The sequence below is a fragment of the Xenopus tropicalis genome, chromosome 7, assembly GCF_000004195.4.
Source record: "Xenopus tropicalis strain Nigerian chromosome 7, UCB_Xtro_10.0, whole genome shotgun sequence".
Classification (NCBI taxonomy): Eukaryota; Metazoa; Chordata; class Amphibia; order Anura; family Pipidae; genus Xenopus; species Xenopus tropicalis.
The window spans coordinates 83670339-83694821 of NC_030683.2; the positions used below are offsets into that span (position 1 = coordinate 83670339).

Consider the following 24483-nt stretch of genomic DNA (forward strand, 5'->3'; position numbering starts at 1 on the left):
TAAGCTTTAAATGGTATCAGTACTGTGATTAACTGGTCCCCTGCATGGTTCTCACCTCAGATTCAGGCTGTAATCCCTCTGTATTGTTTAAACATGTAATCCCCTGTGTTGTTCACACCTTTTAATCTCTGCATTGTTCACCCCCTGCAGTGTTCACACCTCAGGCTCAGGCTGTAATCACCCACATTGTTCCCCTGTTCACACCTCAGGAGCAGTAGAAACCCACAAATAATCCCTGCACCCTACAAAAAGAACATATACTGAGGTGGTACTGCAATTAAAAAGTTTTTTAATATATAGTTATTGTGCAGACTGTAGGAGCAGTGCCAGCATTGTGTCACTGTAGGCTGCCTGTGTGTGCCATACACATAGGCAGCATAGGGCAAGCAGAGTATGGCACACACAGGCAGGGTAGGGAAGGCAGAGTATGGCACACACAGGCCAAGTTTGGCACAAACCAGCCAAGAATGGCACACACAGTGAAAGTATGGCACACGCAGGCAGGGTAGGGAAGGCAGAGTATGGCACACACAGGCAGGGTAGGGCAGGCAGAGTATGGCACACACAGCCAGGGTAGGGCAGGCAGAGTATGGCACACACAGGCCAAGTATGGCACAAACCAGCCAAGAATGGCACACACAGTAAAAGTATGGCACGCAGGCAGGGTAGGGCAGGCAGAGTATGGCACACACAGGCAGGGTATGGAAGGCAGAGTATGGCACACACAAAGGCAGGGTAGGGCAGGCAGAGTATGGCACACAGGCAGGGTAGGGCAGGCAGAGTATGGCAGGTTTTTGCTGTACTACAACCATTAATATGGGTATGGTCATGTGATAACATGGGTGTGGTTTCAAGTGGGGGCGGTTTCAAAAAGGGGAGTGGTCAAAACTGGCTTCCATTATCGGCCCTCCACCACGTAGGTCTGAAAAATTCCGGCCCTCGGTACAACAGAAGTTGGACAGCACTGCTCTAGATGATTAAACATGCTGGGGAGAGTGCTTCTCTAAGTACCTGGTAGACAAGTCTACTCTTCTCAGTCTCTTTTCTGACAGCTATATGGAAGACATATAAAATCATGGTAATCTAAAAAATCTGTTCATAAGGCACAAAGACACAAAATATATTTTTGGCAGAAACTGGCTTATACCTGTTATATGCATCTGAAATGCCAATAATACTTATTGTTCTAAGTGAAGTGATTCAAATAGCAATTTAGTTTTTTGGCAAAGTAATAAAGTCCTCAAGTTTTAGAAAACCTTTGTGAAGGGGCTGGTAATCAAACAAATATAGCAGCCAAATTCCTATTGTTTCTAACTCGAAGGCTAAATGATGGGCCCCTATAACAGAGGAGAGAAAAGCTTTGTCAACTTAAACTTAAGCTGGACAAGGTGATTTTTCTCTTTGCCACAGTGACAGCTGGAAAGCCCTGGCCTGTGTTCCAGATGCACAGTAAGTGAAGTAATAAGGTCCCTGTTCCATCTTGTGGAAAAACTGGCTGCTACAGTGTAAGTTCTGTGTCTCCAGGAGAAACCATGCCTAGGTTTCTGCTAATTGAAATGATGTTGAGCATAACAGGCCCTGGCAGCTCCACCTATGGGTAGCTAGAATTCTTTTCCAGCTGTCAAAAGGGTTGGCTTGGGTATAAGGCCCTGTGTGTCACCTGCCAAAAAGGATGTTTGTTGCACATAAGAGTGAATTTTCTTGCAACTGGACCTTTGCTCCTGCAGTCAGAATCAATGACTGGTGTAACAGAATCCATGTTCATGCTCAGTAGGAATTACTATTTAAATAATAAAACCTGTTTTCCATTTGCTGGAATAATTCTAAATAAAGTAGCTTCTTAATGGTTATGGAATGCCATTCTAAAGGTGGCAAGTCAGCAGCTAATTGGCCCTTGTATAAAAAGTGGCTTTTGAATTAAACATACAGGGTTATCTCTGGTTGTGTTGAGCCTGTCCTGCCAATTGCTTTGTCTGCTTAATTCAAAGGTCTGCCGTTCCCCTAAAACGTGCAACAGGCTGCAGCTGGAAAGGAAAGGCCAGGAAGGGCTGTAGAATCTGTTCTTACTGGTCACTGGTCCCGATAATTATGTCATCGACCTCCAGAGGGTCTTTTATCAAATGCTAAGTAGTGATGGGTGAAATAATTTAGCAGTCATGGATTTGTGGCGTATTTACGCGTTTCGCCATTGGTGGATTGTTTTGTGAAACAGGTGACAAATTTAGCGGCGGAAAAATTTGTCATGCAGCAAAAAAAGAAAAATTTGCAGCGCAACATTTTCACCATTAAGTAAATTTTCTCTGTTTCCCGAATCTTTTGCAAAATTTGCAAATTTTTCGGCAAACCGGAATGGGACAGATTCGCTCTTCCCAAATACTAAGGCCACATTTAGGGTCAGATTTATAGGAAAAGTAACACTAAAATTTTTAAAGTAAAAAATCTATTCTACTCTGCCACAATAATTGCCCTATCCTGCACACCATTTATTATTTTGAATGCTTTAGTACAAAATATCTGCTAAAACGTCTGGTCATTTGAAATAGGGCGATACGGAGATGCAGGGCAGAATCCACTATGCGACAATCGATTGATCGATCCTAGCCTTCCTTCTGTATAGGCATGTTTGTTGTTCAGCTGCGTCTTTTTTTGACGCCTCCACGACTTTTTTTGACACGCAACAAATTTTTTTGCGGCGGATTTTCACAAAAGTTTCGTAAAACAATTCGCCAATGGTGAAATGCGGAAATTAGCTGCAAACCATGCCTGGTGAAAAAATGTACTAATCTCTAGAGAACAGCCATTATCAATGTTATAAAAATATGTGAGCATCATTGAAGACAATTTAATTCAACTACATGCAGATTTTCCATATTTTTATACTGATATCTCTTAGCCAAAATGCTTTATAGGAAATATTCCCAAGGGTCATTTTATCCATTTAAGAAAATGATAGTCCATGTGAAGAAGTGTTTAACTGTTATGCTTTGTTTGGTAATAGAGGCTGCAGGGTTTTCACACACATTCATCCTGCACAATAAATCATTTGAGAGTTGTTAAAATACAAAGACTCTCATTAGTAACACTTTTTTAATCAAAAGAGAAGTAAGCCTGATGTTACATCCCATTAAAATGATGATACGTTTACTGTTTTCTACAATAAATCCGAAGGTACTTGCTGACAAACAAATTAAATGATTTTGACAAAAAAAGTACTGGTGCATATTTATAAGAAAACCTTGTGACCCAGCAAAATGAATGTTTGTTTAGTGGTTTGTAGTATATGGCTTGTTCATATAGTCCAATACATGCTAACAGGTGTATGATTTTTACTGGAAGAAGAAAAGATGTGCTAAACCTTTTATAAAAACCCTGAGCCCAGAATTTCTTAAATACTGTACCCATAATCAAATGTTCATCAATGGAACCTGATATAGCAGTAAATATTACTCAGGGACTGAGAAGAAGGTGCAAGCAAGGTAAAAATGGAGTTAGGCAGAGTTTGTGGCCACAGTCCAGGCACAGATCAGGGCAGGCAAAATTTCGCAATAGGTGAGATAACAGGCCAAAGTTGATCACCAGAAGTTTTGTAACAGTGGTATGTACACACAAAAACCTGGCTTGGAAGAACCAACAGCCTGCAACAGACCCATTAAAAAGACATGTTTTCCTTAGTAATAAATAAGCAAGCATGCAATATGTGAGTTTATTTGATTTCTAAAAATGAACTGGAATTCACAAACTTGAAAGCAAGCTGATAAATAACCCATAAGAGTTAATATTTCTGACCCCTCATCCGCTTTCAAGATAAGTACCCTTTAAAAAGAAAATAAAAAAAGTATATATATATTTTTGCATTTTAAAGAACAATATCCCTGAAGATAGAGAAGAGGTAAGGAAGTTAAAGGGAAGAGGGAAGGTGAGGGGGTGGCGAATTGGGCAGGGAAGGATGGAGCATATGCCACATATAGCATCCTAAGCACCTTAATCCCACCCCAATCAAGGACAGCTTTGAGCAAGATAGACAAGTTTTTTCTTGGGCTAGAGAGTCATTAAAGGAGAACTATACCCCCCTGGCTAAACTAGCGGCCCCCTAGCACTGCCTTGACCCCCCTCACCTCTCCCTTATTGCATAGTTTCTAACTTTTAAAACTGTCCCTATCGCTAACCCCAACTTAAAAGAGCTGAGTAGAGCAGCTTAATATAAGCAACTAATCTTCAATAGGTTTAAAGTTATTATGTTGGTTTGAAAAACCCAGCATACTGTTCTTTGACTTCAGCTTATTCTTCCACTTTTAGGGGTACAACTCCCAAACTCTCCGCAATTCTTCGCCCTATAGCAAAGCAGGTTGCTTGTGCTTTTCTAAGTGATCCCACACCCCCAATTTTTTCATTGACTTTGACAGGGAAGATATTCAAACTTCTGTCACTCTACAGCTTTGAAGCTACACCCCCCCAGACTTAAATAACATAATCATGGGGTCACCCAGAATGAAACAGTGACATTTGTTAGATGAACTAAAGTGGGAGGAAAAACAGCCAATCAAATTTCACCAATTGACTTTGATGGGAAAATTGAAACTGCTGCCAAACTTACAGCTTTGAGGCTACACTCCCCAAACTTGAATCACATAGTCATGGGGTCAGCCTGAATGAAAATATGATATTTGTCCCTAATCTTTGCAGTTAGTCACTGGGTAACTTCAGTAACAGGTTGGAAGAAGAGGGCAGAGCCACAAACCGCCAATCAGATGTCACTCATTGACTTTCAGTGGAGAAATCTAAATTGCTGTCATTCAGACACTATTAAAACCATGGTACCCAAACTTTGCACTGTGGTTTTTACTATATAGCTGTGCTCCAAGGTTGGAGAATTGGGCGGAGCCGACGACAGCCAGTCAACAACAGATGAGATTTCATTCAGTGACTTTGTTCAGTGAGTTTGTTCTCAAACTTCCCTTTCTAGTTTGTAAATGTCATTCAAGTCAAAAGCATTGTTTGTTTATGCTTGTCTATTCTCTAGGTCTGACTCTTAAAACAATGTGTCAGGAGTCTCGTTCACTTGTTTTAACCAGCTGCCTAGCAACATTGTTCCAGGAGTCAGAGGCAGGAGTGCAGGAAATTTAACCAGCCAGATACTTGTTTTAATAGCTATTACATATACAAATAACATTAACAACTAACATTGTAATTGAATTGTAAGTGTATTGGAAGGTTGAGTATGCACAAAATAGTTTTCAGGTGGAAAACATTTTCTAAACATTTCATTGTGATTCATTCATATAGCATTTAAATACAGTTGATGTCAACACAGGAAAGGATAAGCAAGCTATCATATCCACACTAAATGCACACAGACATTCTAAGCTCCACCTACTCTCAGCTGGTAAGGCACACATTCAGTGCAAGTACCTTCTGCCGTTCATGCCAATAAGCTCAGTTGTGTGAGCACAAGGCCGTGTTTGTTTAGTGGGAGAGGTGTCTCCAAGCAGCAAAGAATCTGTCTGAAACAGTATTACTATTATTACAGCTAGAGTTTGGCAATTGCATTCAACTGCAAGCACAAACCCTGAACGCCATGCAATGAATGTAAGGATATTCAAGCACTATATTCAACAAAGGTTAAGTAGAAATTTTATATACATTTTCCTAGCTGTGTAAGCGATTGCTGTAATTTTTGACAAAGACCTGGATTTATCTAGTGGCAACAAAACTGCACTGTCACAAAACATACTCCAGTCCTTGTGTTATTCCACCAAACCTTCTTATTGCAGCCTGTCGTACAAAATTACGCAGGAATTCGGTAGTTTTGGGTTGATTATCATTTTTTTTCAATGCTTTAAAATTCTAAGTTAAGCTCTGACCTTTTCAAAAATATTCTATTACTCAAAGTAGTTTATTGAAATGCTAGCTCATCGCCCATCACCTATAATGAGAATACATCCAGTGCTTCAAGCAGGCTGTCAGCACCGCAGAGCACAAAAACATTCTTGAAGAATTTAGTAATGAGGCATTTTTTTTCCATTTAGAGCAATGTTATAATTTAAAATCATTGTTTATATGAAATGTTTAGCAAATCTCTTGTGCAAAGGTACCGAAATGTCATGTCCTCCTTATCAGACTTAATAATTATAAGGAATGTTTTAATGTATTTTTGGCTATTCAGTTTTGCCATTTCTGTCTCAGCATATTCTGTGCATTATAATTCCAGTTTAACAGCTGCGGTTTTGAATTCCAAAACAGCAAATAATTCTGAGATTGCTGAGATATGAAATGCTAATCTGAATAACCAAACAGCCATTCACTCAGAGCTGATTTACTAAACTGGATAACAAGGGAAAGAAACATGTTCAAGAACAAGACTATAGCCTGGAATTTACTCTAGCAAAACATTTTCAACAAGACATTCATTTTCCTGAATGGAATTATTTAAAATCAAGAATGTAACTGCAGTAAATGATGGTTTAGTTAACAGTGAATGTAATAGATGATGAAGGCGATTTGTGTTTAGGGCATCCAATCAGGGGTGACTGCCCTTTTACAGCAGTCCTTGTAGATAGTGGGAGGGGTACAATAAGCAAGATAATGACATTAGGGCATCAAGGGTAGTAGCACATCAGCATTTTGTCACCCACTCAGTTTCTATTTTAGCAGAGAACTGATTTTCCATTAGTTTTAAAATGAATCACTTACTTTGCCTGAGTCCTTTGATTATTGATTACAAAAGATGCAGTGTGCCCCTTGGCTCCATGTGATCACCTATATAGTCAATGGAGCAGCTTAATGCTTTCTGCCCACTGAGGTACACAAAATGCTGGGAATTTCCCTAATGGGCCCCTGACTCCAACACGGATTGTGGCGGCATAAATAGTGTATGACTGCAACTGGGTGAGTGTAATTTCAAAGCTAAGCTCAGGCAGGTTCTTTAATCATATAGCAGGGTTGTCCAGCTGGACAGATCTTGCAAGTCTTGTTTTGTCTCACAGCAAAAGTCGGCTTTAGGCTAATGCCACACGAGGCATATGGCGGATATTTTCGGCAAGAGTAAAAGCCCCCTACGCCTCCTACATGTGCCTGCACCCGAATGAATAAGATATGCTTGGGTGCAGGCACATGTAGCCGATATACGCTTAAAAACGCGAGACTTTGCATTTTATCGCACCTAGTGTATCTCATTCATTCGGGTGCAGGCACATGTAGGAGGCATAGGGCGGAATTTTCAGCAAGCGATTTTACGCATGCCGAAAATATCCGCCCTACGCCTCGTGTGGCATTAGCCTTAGCCATGTAGATTTAGTAGATTTTTTTAATTCTTATGCCACATCTATAAACTAATTCGATTTATGTAAGGTTTTATAACTGAGCCACAAAAGCTCCCCTGCCATATAATTTACTCTGCCACCTCTTAAACAGCATAACTAAAACTAATCATGTAATTTCATGTAAATGAAGCTTTGCAAATTCCCGATTGTTCGAGGTTGCAGCAAGCATTCATTTAAGTGCAGCAGTGAATGTAAAAGTGTGCTGAGTTAGTTATCTTTCTTATCATACCCTCTGAATGTAATCTTTCCTCATCATAGTGGGGCAGTGCTCAGCAATGTGGCCTTGTCATTAGCACTTTGGCACTTGCACTCAGTTAATAAGCCTATTGTCTCTATGCGCTAAAAAATTATTTCTAGGTGTCTAAAATCTTAACTTGAATGTAAGGGCTCTGGCACATGGGGAGATTAGTCGCCCGCGGCAAAACTCCCTGTTCGCGGGCGACTAATCTCCCCGAGTTGCCTACCCCTGCCATCCCACCGGCGAACATGTAAGTCATGCGGGATTGCAGACGCAGCAGCGCGATTTCGCACAAATCGCCGAAAAAGACTTGTGAGTCTTTTTCAGCCATTTCCTGAAATATATATAAAATAAAACACAGCCAGCACCAAGGGTCTTATAGTTCAAAACAATCTCAAGTGTATTGCATGTATAACCAACGTTTCGGTTCCTTTTGAGACCTTTTTCAAGGTACAAATACATACAACAGTTCAGTTTAAATAGCTTTCTCCCAGGGAGTATCAGTGACATCATATGGAAATTAACCCCTTGTGACCAACAACCCCCAACAGTGACCAGTTAAAAAATTCAAATATCACTCTGATATATAAGTGCACCAAATATTCTCCCTGCTCTTAAAAGCAGCACATTCACTTGATTCCCCCATACAATATAAAGTGCAACATTTAAAGTGCAACTTTGTTGGAAAATTTGTGTAACATTGTAACAATCTCTATCTCTGTGAATATTATAAAGTGCAACATAGTTAAAACAGTTTTAAAGCGGAGCTGTCACCCTAAGAAATAAGTCCAAATTATTTTCTATATTGTTAGTTGAGCAAAATAAACTTTACTTACTCTATATAAATAATATAAATCTTATTTCCTTCCGTCTTGGAATTACTCAATCAAAGCAAGCAGGCAAGCTTTGGCATGAAGGCAAGCTTTGTATCATGCCAAAATCATGTGTATGTGCCAGAATGGGGGACCAGATTCCCAGGCCCTTGCACTGGCTACACAGATGAAGAGGAGGGAGGGGAAAGTGAGATGTGCAGTGACATCTAGGAAGTGCTGAATGGAAAGCTAAAGTTATTGTCTGTCCCGCCTCTATGCCTAAGGCATAGAGGAGGGGCAAGCAATATATGATTGACAGCTGGGATTTTTAAATGCCTTTATTATAGGTTTGGATGTGTTAAAATAAAAATGAATTTGGGTTTCATGTTTAATTTGAACAGGACTTTTATTATACAGCTTTTCATGTCTGGGTGACAGGTCCACTTTAAAACCATTCCTAGTCATACATTCTATTATATCTGAAATTCTGAACCACTTCCAATGCTAACCCATTACTTAATAAACTCTTGCGATTCCTGTAATGCAATCATTATTATCATAAATAATACATTGATACAAGTAGTAGGGTATGCATTGTAGAACCATATTTTACATCCTTATAAGCATCACTTTTCTGTCAAAAAAAATTCCCCTGGGCACAACACATCCCAATTTGTTAATATCACCTTCTCTCCTTGGGACCTTCACACAATCTATCGGCATACATTTGAATGCAGAAATAGAGTTACATATAGAGTGTTTTGCTTTTGCCCAATGTTGTGCAATTGGTTGTTTCGAAATATCCTGTTTCCCCTTCTTTTTATTGTAATTAGGGTCCAGTGCTACCCGTATTATGGATTTGTGCATACTAATTCTGTCCTTCAATTGTCTGTTTGTTTTTCCACAGTATATCAACCCACATGGGCATTTTATAATGTACACCACATTCTGTGACAAACATGTTAGTCTGTGCCTAATTGAATAAGATTTTTCAGTGTGCGGATGGTGAAATTTATCACCAAGAATTGTTGTATTGCACATCACACAATTTCCACACTTAAACACCCCACATTTTTGAGAGCTGTTTCCCGTAGTTGTTATATACTTGCCCACCGGATCCGCTGGTGTCAGTAGCTCCCTCAAATTTTGATTTTGTGTATATCCAAAATGCAGTTTCTTGTTAATCAGTTTGGACAATTCATTGTCAGTATGTATGAGCGGCCAGTACTGTAAGAGAGATTTTTTTGTCAAGGCACTACAGGGACCATACGTGCTAGTGTAAAACAGCTTATTATCCTTCTTATCCACATTTCCCTGTTCATTTTGTAATAATTTGGTTCTGTCCAAACCCTGGGCCCATTGTCTGACCTCCATAATGTCTTTCCTGGGATACCCCCTCTCCAAAAATCGTTTTGACATAATCTCAAGCCCCTTATTCCATTCATCAGCAGTTATTCTAGCTACTCTCATGCATCTGAGATTTGGGAAGTCATTTTAACAGATTCCAGTTGATGATTGCTCCCGAAATGAAGCAGAGTATTCCTGTCACCTTTTGGTAAATTTTAGTCTGAAACCTTTTATGTTCCATATCCTTGTACAGTGTGACATCTAAATAGCTGATAACCTCATAGTCATAATGCAATGTTAACTTAACAAGGGTGGGCAACGTATTAAGCTCATCGGTCAATTTTGTTAGGTCTTCCACTGTGCCAAACCAAATAAAAAACAAATCGTCTATGTAGCGTCTATAATAAGCCCCAAATTTGCGAAACAATGGGTGACTCAATATATGCACTGTTTCAAACCAATTCTCAAACTTGAAATAATTATTCTACAATATAAACCGGAGAAGAGACAGTACAAATTCAATTGGGGGACCACTGTATTGTGAACAATCACTTAAGAGCTCTCTCACAGCTTTTATTCCCTCCTCATGCTGAATGCATGTATATAAACTCTGTACATCCATAGTTACAAACTCTGTATATATACTGTATATATATATATAGAGAGAGAGAGAGAGAGAAAGAGAGAGAGAGAGAAAGACACACATGAATTGTATTTATATTTCTGTTGCTTGTGACATGCACTTATTTTCTATTTTTCCTGAATAGGCCATCAGTTGAATCTAGCAGTACAATTTCACACTGGAACATTATTATCTTAGTGAAGGCAATATTTACACTTTCTGCGGATCTAGAATGTTACCATGTACAATGGAATAATATGGATTTTATCATTATAATTGATCTTATCTAGAAAGACTTGAATTTAAGTCTGTTAAAATATATAACATATTTTTATATTTTTGATTCAGTGCATTCTTTTTTATTTATTTTTTTAACTGTGTGTCCTGTGTAACTCAATCTGACTAGCACCGTCCAGTCTCACCACTGTAATCAGTTTAGTCCTAGGTATATGTTATGGTATATCACTACCCATATTCAATATGAGGTGCTAATTTTGCCCAGTAACAGTTAGTAACCCATAGCAACCAATAAGATGTTTGCTTTAAAACAGATGACCCTTAAATTATTCCTGCTGTTTGGTTACAGCTGCTGGACAAAGGTAGGGCTTTTTATTACATAACCACCAAAAAGTGACAAAAATATGGTTTCTTACATTTGCTCCAACACTTGAAATGTTGTGGTAATGAAACTGTTGCCATATGGAGAATAAAGGTGCTGTCATATTGGAATAGAATCTATCAAGAATGTCGCCTGTGAGTTGGCTGCAAATTTGTATCTCTGCTCACTACAAATTATTTATGTAATGCCAAAGCTTGTCACACCTGCTGCCTGAAAAATCTGTTTTAACATTGACAGTCATAAATAAAATATTCCTTTTTTTGCATTTTTAGAGCCTAATTCATGGCATCAAGCAAAACGGATGGAACATGGACAGCTCTGCAGGAAAGGTAATATAATTTCACATTTATGTATGATTATGTGATGTACAGAAACATTAAATGTTACCCATTGTTAAAGAACTGAATGAACACTGACCTGAAATCTGTAGCTTGTCAAAAAAGTTTTTAAAAATTCATTATTTTTAGTTAGAACATTCAGATTTATGTTTTTTTTGTATAGGAAAAGACAATAATCACACCCCCCCCATGCCCCCAGTAGTTCTGCCCCTGGAAAAAGAACAAAGCAATCAGTTGTACTAAGTCTGTATGGCTTTGTAGCATCTTGGCTGGGATGCTTTGACAATGCATGTGTATAAGTGAGTATCTAGGGCTGTACCACAACTGCAGTTTCAGTTATGCAAAAAATGGCCGTAGTCATACTTAGAATTAATTTTGTTCATTATCTTGTATTTGAGCCTTCAACTTTCATAGTTGCACTTGCAACTGCTCAGTCTGTTCTGCACTGCCTCCTGTTGCACCCCAGTGTCCAGCATGAATAGGCACAGCGTACTTGTGCCTAACTAATAATGTAACTGAGCTGAAAAATGCATTTCCCCCTTGTGACACCAATTAAACTGAAATTTTGGGGAAAAATGCTGTATTGTGAATAAAAAAAAACATAGTGACTTGCAGCCTATATTTCCCTTGAAACACAGCACTTGTGTTTCTTACGCTGATGAAAAATTAGTGTAATACATACAAATTATAAGTCATATAAATAACTTTTTCTGGCAATACCCTAAGCCATTCCTGATTCCAAAATCTTTCCATGCAAATAAGACTGCAAACTTTTTAACCCCTAATTCTGTAAATGGTTACTATCGTCAGTGAGAAACTTGCAGTGATTATTATTTCACCCAAAAAAAATATCTGCCAGCCAGGTAATCCTTTTATGAGGTACACAGAGGACAAACGGAGACAAGAGAACAAGGTGGTGTGGCTTAGGCCATTTTACATGTAAAAGGCTAGGTATAACCTAGCAATTCAGTAACAACCCACCATATTAACTTCAAAAAGTTCCTAATTACAGAATGGCCATCTCCCATAGATTCCATTATACAAATTTAAGGCAGGTGGCATTTTAAGGGCCTGCAGTACTACAGGAGATTGGTAGATAGTTCTGCAGATTTTATCCATATTCTGCAAGAAGGCAGCTCCACAGTGAAGAATAACATAATCATTATCAAGAGCTTTCCAGCACATTTCTTATCTGTAAAAAGGGTGTACCACCATCTTGTAGTAGGTATAACAAGCAATATCTCATTTTGTATGAAATTGGACTTAAGATATTATCTTGTGTTTTTATTTCTTAGTTTAACCCGCGTGAGGGAGCAATATGGGCTTTTACCACGTGCGGAGTGGGATAATCTGATTGCTATGACCTCCTATATAAATTCAGAAAGACAGAGGAATAAAAGTAGGGTCAAGCCTTTCCTGCCAAGGTATGAGTAAACACCAGTATTTTATTATTATATGCTAGTTTTCTACCTTATTTTTTGGAACTGAGTTATGGTATCTTCATGTTTTAACTGCATGTTTTGATCACATTTTTACTTCTCCATTAGCCAGACCCTTATAATTTGTAAATCACATGCTTTTAAAGAACAATTTGTGCCTATAATGAATAACTTGCTATACAGTAGCAGGGCTGCATTTCCCTTTGTTCCAGTGAACTATATTCTGATGATTCACTGGCTATCACGTTGTTTTTATATGCTATTTAGCCTTTTGAGATACTTTTTAGATGATATTCCCATTTTTAGGCCTTTACTGAAGATCCCTGGATTTATTCAATGTCATGTAAATACCATTATTAAATCATCATCACTAAAAGTACAGCATCAATTACACCACCTGCGTGTATACATACAATCCTTTACAATGCAAGTGCAATCTGCAAATATTTACACTAATCTCATTTTTTTACTTACAACGTAGCATTTCTTCTTAGTATTTCAGCATAATAGCAGGTAAAACTGTACACAGTGCAATTTGCCATTTCAGATGTTAACTGTCAGGACCAGAACTAAGGATATTCAGAATAGACAGGGATCAGAAATTTTTTTTTTAAAAATGCATAGACTGCAGCGACTGGGTATGAATTGGGATGCTGACTTAGAGGTTGCTGTTGCCACACCATGTCACAAGCTGAGGTGGAGGAGGTCGAGTGGGAGTTGGGACAAAAGATACTTGCTTTGTGTGTTGTGCCAAGTACATCTTTGCCCAGCGCTGGTCTCTGTTGGTAAATTCCGTTGGAGTGCATGGAGAATTGGACCTAGGTGCAAGTTGAACTTGCTTTGGCGCATTGCATTTACTTTTGTATATGACCCTTTATTTGTGCAGGATGTTGAGGGATATGAGTATGAATAACTAACCTCTGATTTAATGTACTCCCAAGTGAGTGCTTCCTCCACGAATAAAGAGATAAATGCAACAAGGGTTTCTTCATATCTAACCTTGTATCAGTTGGATTAAACCATTTACTTTCACTGCTTCAATATCAAAAAATGGCATGTACATCAGACTTGGAACCATGCCAAATTTGCAGCAAAAAAGTCCAAAACTTTACAGAAGACCAGTTTCAGTTTTCTATTACATAGCTACATGTGCAGTTCTCTTATGATGTGTGCATTTAAATAAAAATGAAGTGTGATGGTGTTCAGTTCCACGGTATATATGTATGTATTTATAAATTTACAATGTACAATTTTACAAAGTAGGAAAGTATGCATAGGGAGGTCAAGCATCATAATAAACAGTTAATAAGTAACAAACATAGTAATAAATAAGTATAAATACACTGAGATTAAAGGGGTGGTTTGCCTTCACGTTCCCTTTTAGTATATTGTAGAACTGACCAGTTCTTAGCAATTTTTCAGTTGGTCTTCATTGGCATTTTTTAATTATTTGCTTTCCTCTTATGACTATTTCCAGCTTTCAAATGGGGGTCACTGACCCTGGCAGCCAAACACTATTCAACTACATGTAGGGACCCATAGGGTTAAGCTCCCTATGGCTTTACTTCCCTATTTTTCCTTATCTGTACTGTTATAGGGTAGACCCCTTTATACTCAGGTTACAGTTTCTTAAGCTATCCCTTACAGGTTTAGCTCATTTAACCACTCCCCTTGTGCAGGCTATATAGTGTCTTGCACAAGGAAGTGTTTTCCTCTTTGGCTGCTGATCTGCTACCTGAAGCAGAGCTCCATCGAGCCTGGGTACAGATCTGGCCCAGTAAGCCACTATCCATCCAAATTAAGTCGGGGACAGGGCCCCGTGAATGAGGAAAAGACAGTATAGCAGCATATTTCATAGCACCCTCTAGAAGTGGTGAGTTCAGACAGAATTATACAGAAAGAGCAGCCATTTGCTCCATCCAGGATAATAGCAAAGGAGTAGTCTTCCTAACAGGCATTACTGGCCTTAGATTAGGGACACAGAAGTGCTAGGGAAATAGGTTAGCAAATATGCCTTGCCCTAACCTCCAAAAGAGCATGGGACTATGCTGGTGAGCTTTCCTACCTATCACGCTGTTGTTGTTCTACCTGCCCAACCTCTTGATGAGAAGGGATACACAGGGGAACATCATACTTCTGCTATTGATCCGAATTACATCATCTGTATAACTGCATACTGTTCTGCATTTATGAAGTGAGTATTGAAATACCCTGAATACCTTTGTCTTGGACAAATAAAGTACTATCCAGTTAATCTATAAGAATCCTCTGGCGTCCATTTCTATCTATTGCACCACACTACTGCAGCTAGTTGTAGTTCAACAACCCCTCAGCTCCATTATATACCTCCCACGTAGTGGAGGCCCACTCCTGTGCATTAAGGTCGCATGTAACACATGCTCTACAGCACGCTACTAGCCTGGGTTGGCCATTTTATAGCCAAATAGGTGTTACATACATTTTAATTGTTAATGTTATTTTTATAGCTTATCTTTCTATTCAGACCTACTCTTTTTCATATTCCAGTTTCTCATTTGAAGTACTGCCTGGTTACTAGGATAATTTGGACCCTAGCAACCATATAGCTGCTAAAATTCCAAACTGGAGAGTTGCTGAATAAAAAGCTAAATAATTCAAAAACCATAAATATTGAAAAATTAAACCAATTGCAAATTGTTTCTGAATAGCGCTCTCTACAACATACTAAAAGTTTTTTTTTAAAGGTGAACAGCCCCTTTAAGTAACATGTGCCCTTACAGCTTACTGGCCCATAGAGCTTACAATCTATGGGGGTTACAATCCAACCTTTTGGGGAATAATTACTACTATATGCACCTGATCAGGCACTGTATAATACTCCAAAAACCTTGTAACTAAAGAATGCCTTCAGTAAATGATAATTATGGGTCTTTCTTTACTCCCTCCACAGTAAGCAAGCTGCCCTGCTTCCAATCCCACCCTTTCTGCCTCATTTAATTGGACAGTATTGTCATGCACTTAACTAGGGCCACAGGTAGTAGGCAAGTTTGAGGCATTTTAATAAATATATATGTATATTTTTCTTAAAAACTATTATTAAAACAAAATTTTAATATGAGCTTCTAAATATAATCAATTAAAAAAATTACTCTTCACTGTCCTCTCAGCAATCTGTCTCTTCATGCAGGATTTCGAGTCTGATTATGGCAGTTAGTCAGATACATTGGTTTGTGGTAATCCACAAAAGGAAAAGACAGAAAAGAAAAGGAAAAAATAAAGGCCAAACCACAGCAACTCACAGGTCAATATTTGATAATAATCCTCTCTTAGGTAGAAAAAGAAAAATATTAGGTCTTTTGTACAGTCAATAGTCAAATGTTATAAATACATAAAAAATGTATTAATGTAGGTTAAAAAAACCCTGCATCCCTCAAAAATTGCACACAATATATGTAGATATAATAAACTGGGGGCCACCAACACACCTCTGCATGAAAAAATGTCCCACTAACATACAGTGGAGGAAATAATTATTTGACCCCTCACTGATTTTGTAAGTTTGTCCAATGACAAAGAAATGAAAAGTCTCAGAACAGTATCATTTCAATGGTAGGTTTATTTTAACAGTGGCAGATAGCACATCAAAAGGAAAATCGAAAAAATAACTTTAAATAAAAGATAGCAACTGATTTGCATTTCATTGAGTGAAATAAGTTTTTGAACCCTCTAACAAAAAAAGACTTAATACTTAGTGGAAAAACCCTTGTTTGCAAGCACAGAGGTCAAACGTTTCTTGTAATTGATGACCAAGTTTGCGCACATTTTAGGAGGAATGTTGGTCCACTCCTCTTTGCAGATCATCTCTAAATCCCTAAGGTTTCGAGGCTGTCTCTGTGCAACTCTGAGCTTGAGCTCCCTCCATAGGTTTTCTATTGGATTAAGGTCCGGAGACTGACTAGGCCACTCCATGACCTTAATGTGCTTCTTCTTGAGCCACTCCTTTGTTGCCTTTGCTGTATGTTTTGGGTCATTGTCGTGCTGGAACACCCATCCACGACCCATTTTCAGTTTCCTGGCAGAGGGAAGGAGGTTGTCGTTCAGGATTTCACGATACATGGCTCCGTCCATTTTCCCGTTAATGCGAATAAGTTGTCCTGTGCCCTTAGCAGAAAAACACCCCCAAAGCAAAATGTTTCCACCCCCATGCTTGACGGTGGGGACGGTGTTTTGGGGGTCATAGGCAGCATTTTTCTTCCTCCAAACACAGCGAGTTGAGTTAATGCCAAAGAGCTCTATTTTGGTCTCATCAGACCACAGCACCTTCTCACAGTCACTCACAGAATCATTCAGGTGTTCATTGGCAAACTTCAGACGGGCCTGCACATGTGCCTTCTTGAGCAGGGGGACCTTGCGAGCCCTGCAGGATTTTAATCCATTGCGGTGTAATGTGTTTCCAATGGTTTTCTTGGTGACTGTGGTCCCTGCTAATTTGAGGTCATTAACTAACTCCTCCCGTGTAGTTCTAGGATGCTTTTTCACCTTTCTCAGAATCATTGACACCCCACGAGGTGAGATCTTGCGTGGAGCCCCAGAGCGAGGTCGATTGATGGTCATTTTGTGCTCCTTCCATTTTCGAACAATCGCACCAACAGTTGTCACCTTCTCTCCCAGCTTCTTGCTAATGGTTTTGTAGCCCATTCCAGCCTTGTGCAGGTCTACAATTTTGTCTCTGACATCCTTGGACAGCTCTTTGGTCTTTCCCATGTTGGAGAGTTTGGAGTCTGCTTGATTGATTGATTCTGTGGACAGGTGTCTTTTATACAGGTGACTAGTTAAGACAGGTGTCCTTAATGAGGTTGACTAATTGAGTAGAAGTGTCTAACCACTCTGTGGGAGCCAGAACTCTTAATGGTTGGTAGGGGTTCAAAAACTTATTTCACTCAATGAAATGCAAATCAGTTGCTATCTTTTATTTAAAGTTATTTTTTCGATTTTCCTTTTGATGTGCTATCTGCCACTGTTAAAATAAACCTACCATTGAAATGATACTGTTCTGAGACTTTTCATTTCTTTGTCATTGGACAAACTTACAAAATCAGTGAGGGGTCAAATAATTATTTCCTCCACTGTATCTGTGAGAATCCTCTACTGCCAATGACTAAAGTGGTCATGGTGCATTGTTATAAAAAGTTCATGTAAGGCATCATCCCAACAGGATCCCAGCATTTTATCCACATATATAGCTGCTCACATCCTCAATGAAAGCACACACTAGAAAATGTGCAGCTACCTATATAGTTCACTCAGCTCGCTAGGCATAAAAATCTGTATAGATGCCATGGGGAAAGAGCCACTACCAATAACAGTGTTACTGCCTTATCTGGATCCTGCGTTCTGCATTACCCATAATTCCTCATTTAATCCCCCAGGCAACAGAGTTCCTATATTATAGATCCATTGTGCTTTAACCTGTAGCAATAATTAATGAAAGTCTTCCCCACCAGGTTTTGGCAGATATACTCTCTGTAATCCCCAACAGCAGAGAATTTGTCTAGCCACAGAGCTCTTAAAATTTCTCTATAAGATATCACCCCAACCTTCTTCAGGTCTTCCCCACATCTAATACCACATCCGCACTGCAAGAGATAAATGGCCCCATTTGTATCACATGTGATTAACAACTTTTATTGTATCATTAACACCATTTTCAATTTCCCTACAATGTAACATATATAGTTGCCACAGGGGATGTTGCCATATAACGTCCCCCTATGGCAGGCTATGGGTTGTTAGTCAATCCTGTTTTTTGTGGATTATTGCCCATTACCAACAGTGCACTGTCTCAATTTACAATTGTAATTGTGAATGGAATAATGGTTATTAGTGATTAGAGGTGTGGGCCCTTCTTGCTTGCTTTACTACAATGGTTTGTGCTCACTTTGCCTAGGCAATATCTTTTAAAATAATTACTGACCTGGACACAATAGTTCCCCTAAAAGGGATCATTTACTTTTAAAGGGATACTGTCATGATTTTTATGGTTTCCTTTATTCCAAATTACACTGTTTAAATTGCAAATAATTCACTCTACCATTTAAAATGTTATTCTTGAACCAACAAATATATTTTTTTTGTTGTAATATTGGTGTGTAGGCAGCCATCGCCAGCTAGCGCTACACATTAGAACTGCTTTCAGGTAACCTATTGTTTCTCCTACTCACATGTAACTGGAGGGGTCCTAAGCTGGACTTGGATTTCTTACTATAGCTATACTGCTATTCTGATATCTACTGGTATCTTACTCCCTTTCCATTGTTCTGCTGATCAGTTGCTGGGGGGGGGGGGGGGTGATATCACTCCAACTTGCAGCTCAGCAGTAAAGTGTGACTGAAGTTTATCAAAGCACAGGTCATATGGCTGTAGCACCCTGGGAAATGAAGGATATGGCTAGCCCCATGTGAAATTTCAAAATAAAATATTAACAAATTGATTTCAAGCCGGGATTCTCCTGGGAATCTCGATTTTTGAAAAAAACATGTTTTCCCATGACAGTATTCCTTTAAGATAACTTTTACACTGGTATAGAATGTTGCGTAGCAACATAAGTCTTCACTTATTTTTTAAAGTTTTTGAATTATTTGCCTCCTCTTCTGTCTCTTTCCAGCTTTCAAATGGGGGTCAGTGATCCCACCAAGCAAAAAGCTATTGCTCTGTGAAACTACACTTTAATTGTTATTGTTACATTTTATTTCTCATCTTTCTTTTCAGGTTTTTTCCTATTTATATTCCAGTTTCTCATTCAAACCACTGCTTGGTTGCCAGGGTAAACCTAGATTGAACCCTAGCAACCAGATAAATATTATAATTCCAAACTAAAAGCTGCTGAACAAAATGCTAAATAATTCAAGAACTTTAGAAAGTAAAACATAAAGACCTGTTGCAAATTGTGCAAAGTACCCCTTAAAAGGAAATGAGCTTCATTAAAAAAAAGTCTGTAATAAATTAGAATCAAGGAAACTTGTTGCCTGCCAGTAGCTATAGTGTCAGGTCAGAATTGAAAGTGAATTTTGAATTTGAATTCATATTCTTGACTCTTGTATTAATAATGAAGAACATATTTAATTGGATGCCTGGATACCATTAAGAACAAAGGCACATAAAAAGTAAATGTAACAATAAATCACCCTGCCTTCATATTATGAACTGCATATTATGATCATTTACAACCTGTATTTACTCCAGTATTCAGTTTAAAGAAGAAAGCAATCCATATTTGGAAAACCTGGTTCAGAAACAACAGGCCAGGTAAGCCTTTTATTATGACTTTTTTTGATTTTAATCACTTAGGATGTAAGACATAGCAACAGAAGGCAAAAGTAGAAATGTGGCTACTGGTATGACCCACAAGTACTGAGGGAGGGTCTTGTTATCTCAAATACATATTGGTTCAAAGGACAATCCTGTTTTTCAAGTCCATGCATTATTATTCTGTCAAGTGTTCTTATCTACATCTGCATATGCATAATAAGCGCTACAGTGCATTGAATACTAAGTTGAAGAAAGGTGTCAGTGGGGTATTTATAAAAACCTTTTATCCAGAATGCTCAGGTTCTGTGTTCTTCCAGATAATGGGTTTTTCCATAATTTGGATCTCCATACTCCAAGGGGTCTATTCATCACAGTACGAGTTCGAATCCCGAATTGGGAAAAATTCGGATTAAATACGATAATTTCTGATGATCGCAAATATCCCGAAAATGCTTACGAAAAAATAGTTTTGGCGATCCGAAAGTCACTAAATTTTCGTATCCAAACGATCGTAAACAGCGGGAAAACCTTTCCGTCTTTGATCCTTCTGTGCATGATTTTGGAAGCCTCCCAAAGGACTCAATGGCACTCTGCAGCTCCAACCTGGCCCAAGGAAAGTCACGATACCAAAGCTTGAATGAATCTGAAACTTTTGTACTCGCCGGGACAATAGGATTTTGTTGCACAAATTTTGCCGCAAAGTACGAAAAAGTCGCGCAAAATACAAAAAAGTCACAGAAAATACGCACAGTACGATCAAATACGATTTTTTTGTAATTCGTACCTGTACTTTAATAACTAGGCCCCCAAGTCTACTAAAAAAGTTTTTTAAACATTACATGAACCCTCAAGGATACCTTCAATAAGGATTCATTATATCTTAGTCAGGATCAAGTACGAACAAGATACTGATTTATTATTACAGAAAAAAGGAAATCGATTTAAGCAACATTATTTATTTTAGTAAAATGAAGTCTATGGGAGATGGGCATTTCATAATTTGGAGCTTTCTGGATAGCAGGTTTCCAGATAAGGGATCCCATATCTGTACTGCAGAACAATAAAAAAAAAACTATTTGAAAAGAAAAGAAAGAATAGGAAAACCTTATATTGGATACTAAATTTTACTACATAATCTGATCAAGGCCCCTGTCCTCCACTGTTTTGGGATTTGTTTTGCACACCTTGCTGGGTTGTACACTTGTAGCTTTTCGCAGCAACAGCCAAATGTATTGGCTCCATTATTATTAGTACACCTCAAACACAAACAAACAAAATACCCTGAAGTAATGTTTCTTCTCTTCACCCAATGTTAAGTAAATTCACAAGCTGTTCCAGAAAACAGTTTACTTAGCAGACAGGGAGCCGCGGAGAAGACATTCTATTTCGTATATGCCTTTCCCCACACTATTCTGCTGATGTTAAATTATACTGCAAACATCTCAGACAAGTTCTCTTCAATACGGGAAGTACATTAATACACATGATGCATTATTCTTGTAACCAGCCGTATATTGGAGAACGCTGCCAAAATGGAACATCAGCTTTTTAGCTTATTTTAAATGCTAGCTTCATGTTTTTTTCTATTGAGCAGGAGAGAAAAAAATAAAGAAGACAAATCAGTTTTCTGTGAAAATGTACCTGTAATGAAAAGGGGACAGCATGACAAAACAAAGCCCAAATTGGTAAGGACTTCACAGCATACAGACACCTGACCTGAATGCAAATGCACTTTTTATTATATAGTAAAGTCGCTTAGCATTGCCTTTTATTGGATTCCACATCTGAAGTAAATTGACATCCAATTTGAATGTTTTTTTCGTTTTGTTAAGGCAAATATTTTGCCCTCAGACTGTAAAATACAGAACAGAGTTTCTTTCACTATATATTTCTTTTACATAGTGATCTATTTTGCAGTAGAAGGCAATTATTATCATTTACACAACATAGGGGCAGATTTACTAATCCACGAACGGTCCGAAGGTGTCTGAATGTGTTTTTTTCATAATGATCGGTATTTTGCGACTTTTTCATCGCTGTTGCGACTTTTTCATATGTTCCGCGACTTTTTCGTCGCCGCTGCGACTTTTTGCGTATATTTTCAAAAAAATTGAATTCGTTTTTCCGCTGTTTACAATCGCTCAATCCGAAAAAATCGCATCGGCAACGAAATTGTTGCGCCAAATACGATAAAGTCGCGGCAGCAACGAAAAAGTCGTGACAAAGGCAACGAAAAGACGGCAAAATTTTCATTTCCAATCCAAATTTTTGCCATTTGGGATTCGAATTCGTGCTTTGGTAAATCTGCCCCATAGTGTGTCTATTTGAAGCACACCAGAAGGAAGTCTAAGGCCTCCCTTTAGAGATTTCAGGTGCTCTTAGCAATGTTGTAGGACATTGGCCACCCCTCATCACCACAGCATTACCTTCCAAGCACTCACTCTCTAAGTAGATCCAAATATATGAGTCCACCAGTTACTTACAGTAAAAATAATTTGTTTTATTTAATGTAGTTTGTATTTTGGTGAACAGCCAAACGGCAAAGTATGATTATTTGATTATGTATATTTGTGTGTTAATTTATTTCTGCAATCTGGAGACTATCCAAATCTAATTTCATCTCTTAAATAAAGATTTTAAAAGGCTGTTTTGGGTCACCCTGGGGCTGTAGCTGTAGATGTTTCTCTCTGCTTAGCCACTCAAATTGTTTTTTGTATACTATTGAAATTTAGTGGACTATTCACTGTAGCAAATTACATAGGGCCATATTGGCAACTTAGTCACCATTTTCAGAAGTAACCTCTGAAAAACCAGAGTGATTAGTAACCCATCTAGCAGGAAAGGTGCTGCAAGGGGTTGTGGTAAATGTAACACAACAGGTGATTGGCTTAAATAAATAAAAGGGGGGCTAGCCTCTGGGTTTGAATATCATAGGGGCACAGGGGATATCATTAAAAGCAGCCATTAGCAGCTTGTCATAGAGATCCAGTTGGTCTATTATAAAGTTTATTATATGATGTTGACTTACTTCAACTCATAAAAAGAGGTGTTTGCTTGAGTTCTTCAGTTCAGAGGGTGATAATAGTGGTGGGAAAAAGGGTTTCAAGACTTGACACCATGTCATGGTGTTCCCTCACAACATCATACCTACACTGGTTTATTAACAGATTTTAGATTGTAGGAATGAGGAATGAGTGTAGGGATGAGATGGTTTATTGGCGGGCATATGTTTAAAATGCTAAAGCTTGTAATAAGTTTCGATGTGCCTTTTGACTTTGTAATATGTACACTACAGCTCGTGGGTCATTCACTTGATGATGCTGTTGATGCTGTCAGTCACAACTGCGTAATACGTATAAACGCTAACCCTTATGATTTGTGTTAAAATAAGAAACAAGGATTGCCTTTGCTCTTGTCTATTAGGAACAAGAGGCAGTTAGAGTCTTCTTAAACAGTCAACATTTTGCCTGGACCTTTATTGATTCATTTATGACTGAAGTTTTGCTGGAAGGCATTCTCCTAGATGTGGTGATTGAAGCCCTAACTCAGAAGTCTACAGTGGTATGATTTATTAGCTTATGTACAACATCAGTTGAAAGCAAGTGCAAATGCTATGACTAACATTATAGTGCACAGAATGGTAAAAAGAAAACTGTTGGTTTCAGCTTGAAGAAAATTGTTTTCCCTCTTCGCCTCTCCCTTGACACATCAAACATGCCCAGTTCCCAGAAGTATATACAGAGTTGTTGCTTTCTACTTGACCTGGGCTTCTTCGTGTGATTCATTATTCTGCCTTCCAAAGTAATCCCTTTTCTGCTTATGATACATGAAATGATATGCAAGTCTTTATTCCCTTTGCATCTTTTCACAGGAGGGATTTGTCTCTATTTCCTGTGAATAAATGATCAATGCATTTTATTCATAAAAAATAAATAAGCCTGTGTAGAAGATATAACCCAATAATAGCAGCCCAAATATGAATGGGGCTTAATTATTAGCAGTATGTTGAACTGGGAAATCATTATTCCTTTCCAAATGACATATTTCTTACATTAAAAAGTAAGTCACCCTGACATATTTTAGAAGGCGCAATGTACGTAATGTCATAAAAACTTCCACTACTGTGATTTAAATCAGTCCCACAGGGCATCAGGAAGTAACTTTTTCAAATACCATGCGTTTTAAGGAAAAGAGCATGCATTATTCCTATTAATGTGTATTTCTTCACACATTTACAGGTTCACCTGAAACCATGGAAATCTTCTGCCAAAGAACTCACAAGACAAATAAATTCAAAGTAAGTTTTTTACATCAAATATTGTTTCTATTCAACTTGATTTAGAAGTACAGAGTATAGTATATATCAGTAATAATGCATTTAGCAGTCCAAAATGGTAAATGCATAGGAAAAGATAAAAAAGAGCTGAAAAATGACCATGCCTCTGCTGTCAGTACCTTAGTC

General features: G+C 38.3%; 1 protein-coding gene across 2 annotated transcripts in view; it reads left to right on the forward strand.

The window, feature by feature from the left end:
* The first annotated feature begins 5445 nt into the window (after positions 1 to 5445).
* LOC100493805 overlaps positions 5446 to 24483 on the forward strand; it is a 37372-nt gene continuing 18334 nt past the window's right edge. Inside the window, exons 1-7 of one of the 2 annotated variants that reach the window (XM_018095992.2) lie at positions 5446 to 5618; positions 11230 to 11286; positions 12591 to 12719; positions 19956 to 20018; positions 21616 to 21706; positions 23445 to 23582; positions 24260 to 24318. In XM_018095992.2, the coding sequence (XP_017951481.2) occupies positions 11240 to 11286; positions 12591 to 12719; positions 19956 to 20018; positions 21616 to 21706; positions 23445 to 23582; positions 24260 to 24318 (527 nt within the window). In that variant the 5' untranslated portion in view covers positions 5446 to 5618; positions 11230 to 11239. The remainder of the gene's footprint in view (positions 5619 to 11229; positions 11287 to 12590; positions 12720 to 19955; positions 20019 to 21615; positions 21707 to 23444; positions 23583 to 24259; positions 24319 to 24483) is intronic. The other variant, XM_031906147.1, reaches the window with a different exon arrangement.